General features: G+C 36.6%; 1 protein-coding gene across 8 annotated transcripts in view; it reads right to left on the bottom strand.

Moving 5' to 3' along the window:
- Window positions 1–2,473: 2,473 nt before the first annotated feature.
- Window positions 2,474–7,537, bottom strand: part of b3galt11 (beta-1,3-galactosyltransferase 11) — a 28,952-nt gene continuing 23,888 nt past the window's right edge. The window contains exons 1-3 of one of the 8 annotated variants that reach the window (XM_051909080.1): window positions 6,872–7,327; window positions 4,135–4,252; window positions 2,474–3,820 (exon numbers count right to left, since the gene is read on the bottom strand). In XM_051909080.1, coding sequence (XP_051765040.1) covers window positions 2,782–3,801 — 1,020 coding nt within the window. In that variant the 5' untranslated portion in view covers window positions 3,802–3,820; window positions 4,135–4,252; window positions 6,872–7,327 and the 3' untranslated portion in view covers window positions 2,474–2,781. Of the gene's footprint in view, window positions 3,821–4,134; window positions 4,253–6,871; window positions 7,328–7,537 lie in introns of those variants that run through there. The other 7 variants (XM_051909082.1, XM_051909085.1, XM_051909088.1 and 4 more) reach the window with 7 other exon arrangements.

The raw sequence follows: 7,537 nt of genomic DNA, 5'->3' as shown, positions 1-7,537 counted from the left end.
CTGAGCAAACTTGAAACTTGGCTTGAGCATGAACAAGAAAACTAACTAAACAGCAGTTACACAAAAGCTAGACAATGTTAACATGAGGGCTATATACACAAGAACTAACAAGATAACAAGAAAAACCTGAACACAACCAATCAAAACGCGACACATAAGACAAGAAACCAATCGGAATATAACATGACAGGATCACATAACAAACAGTAACCATGATTATGAAAACTACAAAATAAAAGACAGAAAAACATAAACGTAAACCAAAACCCAAAACCAAACGTGATGCATACAAACCTGAAATGGTAGAAAATTAAATCAGATTAATCAAAATCAATCAGTCCAGATAGCAAACATTTAGTTTCTTCATCAGTTAAATAACGGCCATGAAGTAATTTAAGTAGTTTAAACATCTTGAAGGTCATATTTTTAAAAAGTTTAATTATTTAGTAAAAATATTTCAGAGTCAGCTACTGTTCTAGGTGGATGAATGTCTGGTTATTTAAATCCTGTGGGAGTTTCCATGTAGGTTTATATGACACATGAGATGAAGGAAATTGAAATTAGCACAGGCTATTCAGACAGCGACTGTTCAGAAAAGATTTTATCATGTAAGTTAACACTTCATATTTAAAGTTACCATGAAATCAAAATAGACAATTCTCATTTTTGATGGAATATTGCAGAGTTTATAATAAATTATTTATCTTAAATGATTTATCTGTGCACTTCTTTTTTTTAAATTCATGCCTCTCAAGAGGGGCTGCATGAACTTTAATGATGACACTGCTTTCACGATTGGCCAGATTCACCGAATGACAATGATCATGTGGGTTTCGTGTTTCATGACACCTTCGCTGCATCCGAAATCGAACACTTCTCTACTATATAGTATGCGAAAAACAGTATGCGAACAGAGTAGTATGTCCGAATTCATAGTATTCGAAAAACAGTAGGCGAAAAGTACCCTGATGATTTACTACTACCGGCGAGATTCTGAAGTGCACATTCGATGGACACTTTACTATCCCATGAGGCCACGGGAGAGGATTTGTGAATGGAGTTGAAGGGACGCTGGTAGATCATGTGACAGTAACAACATGGCGGATGTAGTACGTCTGGATTTCATTCGTACTATATAGAATGTACTTTTTCAACGGTCGTGAAGTAAATTTAAATTCAAATGTAGTACCTACTCAGCTCTTCAGTTCCACTAATGCTCACAAATATTTTTATTTTTATAACAGTAAAAGCTCTTTTCATGTTGACGCAATGTTATATTGTGTCATGTTTATCAAAATAAAACGAATAAAAAACATAGACCGCACTTCTATGATATTTGCACTCACGAGCACCCTTCTTTAAGCTTAAATGACGAATGATACCCTACGGTCTTGTGGACTTAACAGACACGCGCACGCAGCGGCCACTGTAAGTCCACAAGACCAAAAGTGCACATGAAGTGTGCCATTTGGGACAGGGCCATAGCCGTCAGGTCGGACACTTCGTGCTTTCCGTATGTCGTTCATGGCAGACCGCGCAATTTTTGCGTTGATTCTAGCGAAGAAGTGGATGCGACTAAAATTCCCATGTTTTGAATATCAGATATTCAATATCAGGATTGCTTAAATACAGGAACTTGTCTAAGAAAAAACACGCAACACACGTCGTCCTTGTCATCACAGAATCCGACCAATGAGAATAAAGTGTGTCGTCATCAAGGCTTTCGCAGTCGATTTTGAGCAACTGCAGCGCCTGACCTAGGCGGTTGGTCACGTTTTGGTACTTTGATGGTACATGTGATCATAAGGTGGCTGCAGTGCCAATCAAAGTCAGACAAATTTTCTAACCAGAAAGCATTGGTTTAGTCAGGCGGCAGCCGATATTTGCAGCGCCGCATGAAGTCAAACAAGCCTACTATCTCATCCCTGATGACGTCTTTACTGCCGTGAGGGTGGGACAACCTCTCACTCACATGAGACTGACTAACAGCAAACCACAATCATTCAATCAATTCCAAACAATTAGACAAAATCAAGTCCTTTGTTCTTGTTCGACAAACATTTGTTCTTGTTCGACAAACATTTGTTCTTGTTCGACAAGCTGTTTCACTCAGATATACGTCACAGTTGGAAGAAAAGACTATCGCAACTTCCGACATTAATAGTGATTCAGTTTAATCTTTTTAACATTTATTCTAGTGCTTTCAATTGCGAGACCTCCATTGTAAAGTGCATTACTGTAAACTATAGTTTACAAGAAATAGTTGTTTTTTTGTTTGTTTTTACAAATGAAGAATGAGTCTAGAATATTGAAAAAATGTTTTACAGTTTTCAGTTAATGCTGATTTAAATAAAATTACATAATTTTTTTTTTTACTTAAGTAAAAATTATTGTATTACAGCAATGAAAATCTACTAACACTACCATTGAGAATAATGGGAATTACAAACAAACAAAAACCTCAAATGTTAAATAGACGTATTAGAGTAATTCATTTTTCTCTGTCAAGCATGACATGGGTGAGGTTGAAAATGCACATTTCTTTGCAGGAAATCCTTTTACATGTTTTTATATGTAATACTCATTACTCATTAATGTCATTGTTCCTAAGCAGGATATGTTCATGATGCAAATGGTTTCAATTGCAACAAATAAAATGCTCACATACACACACACAAAAAAGGAATAATTAAATTTTGTAAACTGATGTAAAGTGAACCCGTACACCAAATTAACAAGTCTTTTATTGAGGAATATTCTTTTAGTTGGGATGTTTCCACCTCAGCATGGTTGGCTGGATGAATGAATATCTAACCAATAAGAAGTCATCTGATTTGTGTTTTCTGTAAGTACTGCTATCAGTCCAGAATAGTAACAACGATTGTACTGCGGTGGTTTCACCACAAACTGTTCGATATTTGGTGGTTTGATAGGGACGATACCCAAACGCTCCAAACATATTCCAAGATATGCATCCTCAATATATATGGGCTTAATTTGCTTTGATTCCTGTAGGAACTTTTGTGGGAGGTCCACAGAAATAATGTAACACATGCCCAAAGGATATGGAGGATATGTGTTTTTGGAGTACACATCATATGGCAGGAAAAACTTGCTGGATGGGTCTCGTATGACAGGGCTTTCATACCACACTAACCCAGTCATATAGTTGCCTTGTACTGTGTTCAGACTCACAAGCATTTTTATTAGGTTGTTCATGTTGAGCAGCACATCAGCGTCCACTTTCATCGCGTAGGTTGCCTGTTGACACTTTCTGCTGAGCCATTCCATCATCACCATAGTTTTAATGGTCAGATTCCTGTAGGAATCCTGAAAGTTGCTCTGCAGAAGGTCTTGGTATTGTTGGCTCTCATTCCGGAGTCGCTCCTGCAACATTTCTTCATCGTTTCCACTGTGTAAGCCCAAAAGAAACAGAACCAGCACCATTTTGTCGCCAAAAACCTTTTGTTCACCCCACGTTTTCCTGATGCCATTGCGTGCATCAACATCCCAAGGGGGCACAGGGACAATAACCACCAAATAGGGCTTTTGTTGTTCACATATCTCTGGCTGATCAATGATGAATTTGTATTTTCTGGGGTAAGCAACATGGTACATCCCTGGTTCTTCCTGAAAAGGTTCCTCAGTTGGTGCTTCTGTACTTGGTCTTTTCGCAACAGGGTACCTTTGTGGTTCTTTCTCCACTTGGAACCACTTTGTCATAGGACTATAAGTGAGATAGAGTGCTAAAAAAACTCCTGAAACCAGGAGACAAACCAGTAACCACTTCTTACAGGACATCTGTGTGAACGAGGCACTGCTGAAAGAGCACAAAAAGAGACTGGGTCAATGACAGCTTTAACATTTAATGAAATAAAAGTTAAATTTAATGACTCGAAAATGTTATGTGGCGTAACCATCAAGTAAAAAGAAACAAGTTATTTGCATATTGCACCTTGAATACATGAGTGTCCACATTTTAAAATGAAAAAAAGTATTTGTTGCAAATATCATTAGAATTCATACATACCATTGCGTTTTGGGGAAGTGCCACATGATATTTTACAACCTGAACTAACCTTGCCTTGTCATAAAAAAAGTCAAATTATCTGATATTTTAAGAAACTAACTGACCTTGACACACAGTCATGAGGGTCTGCAGGCGTCACACCCCGAAACTTTATCTTCTGAAGGTAGACATAAGACTGCCAGGTGTTAAGCAGTAAACTTACTCCTGCATGTGAGATGATGGCTGAAATTCAATGCCTCTCATTAAAAACTCAAGGTTTCGAGTATGATGACATAGACCTTATTCACAGCAGTGCCATCTTTGAATTTAAATGTGAATGAAAGCGAGGCTGTGAAGGATAGACATACATCTCTTCAGTGGGTTGTACTGTTAATTTGTTTTTGGATTGTTCTGCAGACAAAAAATATATTTCCAAGAAATTTCAGTTGAGAAAAAACTCCAGACAATGTGAGCTGTGGAAAATTATAAGTGATCTAGGAAATTTATACAGCTTTACACAACTTTTTACACCGCTAAGTCTATCCCTCACAACCTTTCATACCTGCCATGGTGCTGCTCCAAATAAGGTATGTATGTTAAATACAGGAAAAGTGGGACATTTTCTCATACAGGGTTATTCCGTGTCAAATCAACCAAATTTCGGAAACTTCCCCAGCTCAAATTTTTGATTTTGTTAATATTTTTTCTGTTTAAATATAGTAATCCACTATTTTGTGTAAAAATGGGGGTGTAAAAATCACTTTATAAAGATGGCAGCATCATTATTTTTACATAGAGATCGGTAGGTCTATTACTAAACTACTAAAAACTAAAATCTCACTTTAGCCATCTTTGTTGCTTTATGTGAAAGAAAGTGAAAATGATGTGACATAGAATTTGTGCTCTGCATTTCACCCATCCAAGTGCGCGCACACACACACGCACACACACACACACACACACACACACACACACACACACACACACAGCAAGTACTGAACACACCCACAGGTTCATTTTCTTCTTCTTTTATAAAAATTGTTCACATCAGCCTCAAAACACAATTTTTCAAGCATTTCATGCAAATTAGGACACCTATAACCTTTACTGTCAAAGTGGGACATCTAGCTCTTTTAAATATTAGTTGTAGTCCAGGTGATATCACTTTTTCATAAAAGCATGAAATTTGGTACACTTGTACAGTTTGGGGCCCTGAACATTTTCAGAAATGGAGCCATCACAAAAATGACCTCATGGTTACCATGGCAACCATTTTACTTTCCGCCATAACCAAATTATGGCAGAAAGTAAAGTATTTTGTATCATTTCTGAATCAAACATTATAACACAGAAAAGGTGATGTCTACCCCGATGTTTTGATGGTCAGGGATTACAATGATACCATATAAAACATCATAAACTGTTCAGGTGAATAGTTAATGGTGAATTCAATGATGTGCGAAGGAAATCACAGTATCTGAGAACCTAGACACGACCTCACAATTTCACCAGCTGACTGAAAACTAGCTAGATCGCAAAATAATCATGACAGAAGTGAACGTTTGGCCTTAACTTAAAGACTTAAGATTCCAACATCAATATTTGACCAATGTTTTACAATAAAAAAATGTTACAGTAACAGTAATTTATTAATTTGTGTTCACATCAATCATGCTGAATCAAACTGGTTTTTACCATTTCACATAAAAAGAGAAAGCATACCTATTCGGTTGCACCTTCCATTTATTTACGAGCACAAGAATGCACAAAACAATTCCATTAAGGCTTTTAAATTCAAAGGTAAACTTGCTCATTTAAAAAAATACTGATAAAATATCATATGTTTATGTCACATTTATATTAATTTTTCTCAAAATTATGTGATGATTGCAATCCGAGGAGGTTTGAGCGATCTCTCTGTCGCTCTATACTGTTATCCTTTCAGCCAGAGCAACAGAGGGAGCTCATGAGAAGAAAACAGGATTTTTTTTGGTGAGGTCGTGTCTAGGTTCTCAGATACTGTGATTTCCTTCTCACATCACTGAATTCACCATTAACTATTCCCCTGAACAGTTTGTGGTGTTTTATATGGTATCATTTTAATCCTTGACCATCAAAACACAGGGGTAGACATCACCTTTTCTGTGTTATCATGTTCGATTCAGAAGATATGATACAAAATGCATAATTTGGTTATGGCGGAAAATAAAATGGTTGCCATGGCGACCACGAGGTGTTTTTGTGATGGCTCCATTTCTGAAAATGTTCAGGGCCCCAAACTGTACAAGTGTGCCAAATTTCATGCTTTTATGAAAAAGTGAACATTTCACCTCAAAATTTGCACATATCACCTGGACTATTGTAAATATATTAATCTTTTACAAATAAACATTGTATTTAGAAGAACAAATGTATAACACAAAAAAGTCAATTCTTTATAAAATATATTAATTTATCTTTTTAGACTTTAACATCTTGCTGCTATTGTCTTTATTACCTGGATTCTGAAATGGTTTATTATTAGCAGTAGTAGGCTAGTAGTAGGTGAATACAATAAGCGAAAAAGACATTTTAAGAGCAAATTACACATGCAATTAACCACGTAAACTAACTTAGACTGAAATCTTTTTCGTATTTTGACCAAAATTCTGGCGTAGGCTACATGTCCGCAAAATCCGCCATTTTCCCATAAATTCTCACATTTTTCGCGATATTAGTTCAAAGCGCTGTAATCCTGACAACCCCGCTACTTAAGCCAGACCACATGTTTCTTCATTACTAATGCACACTGTAAAGTAGGCCTACGGCAAAGTACATGTGAATCAAACTCTCGAAATGAGGAAAATAAACTTATCTGCTTACATCAGCTGCGGTGACGGCAGAAACACCTGGCGAACAGCTAGGAATCACGTATGATACCTGATGGCTGCGTTTCACTTTCCTGCCGTTTCGACAGCACAGCAGCACATCAACACAAATATCCAATAAAGTATAGCCTACCAATCGATTTTTACGCCAGAAAACAGGAGAGGCTCTATCTGTTTAAAACAACACAACAGGTGTCTGTCTCCTCACCCCTTGCCACACCCGCGATCGAATATCTCTTCCACCTCAGTCTCCTTTTCATTCAGCCTATGTCAAAGAAGGACTCCTGGCTAGTTCCTTCAAATGCGTCATTTAATTGTAAATATGAATCTCTTTAAATTAATATGGGATATGCTATCCTTCGATCACTTTATGCCTTTAAAAAATCGCCTGATTTTAATTAGCTAATTTTTCATTTAAATCATTTACTTTCTTTTTTCTTGACAGCTTGTAGGCTGTCACAATGTTTTGCAAAAAACGTCTAAAACTGCAGTATGTTATTTGAAATTATATTTGAGCATCAAATTATGATCATCATTATTAACACAATCTCTACATTAACAGAATCATCAGAGTTGTCAGTAAATATTTATTTTTCATTATCAACAACCACTTAAAGAGATTAGATAACGTCCTGTTTGTTTAGCAGAGCTTTGCTGCCTT

The sequence above is a fragment of the Ctenopharyngodon idella genome, chromosome 10, assembly GCF_019924925.1.
Source record: "Ctenopharyngodon idella isolate HZGC_01 chromosome 10, HZGC01, whole genome shotgun sequence".
Taxonomy (NCBI): domain Eukaryota; kingdom Metazoa; phylum Chordata; class Actinopteri; order Cypriniformes; family Xenocyprididae; genus Ctenopharyngodon; species Ctenopharyngodon idella.
Note: the sequence above shows the minus strand (reverse complement) of the source record. Positions and strands in the feature narration are given on the sequence as shown.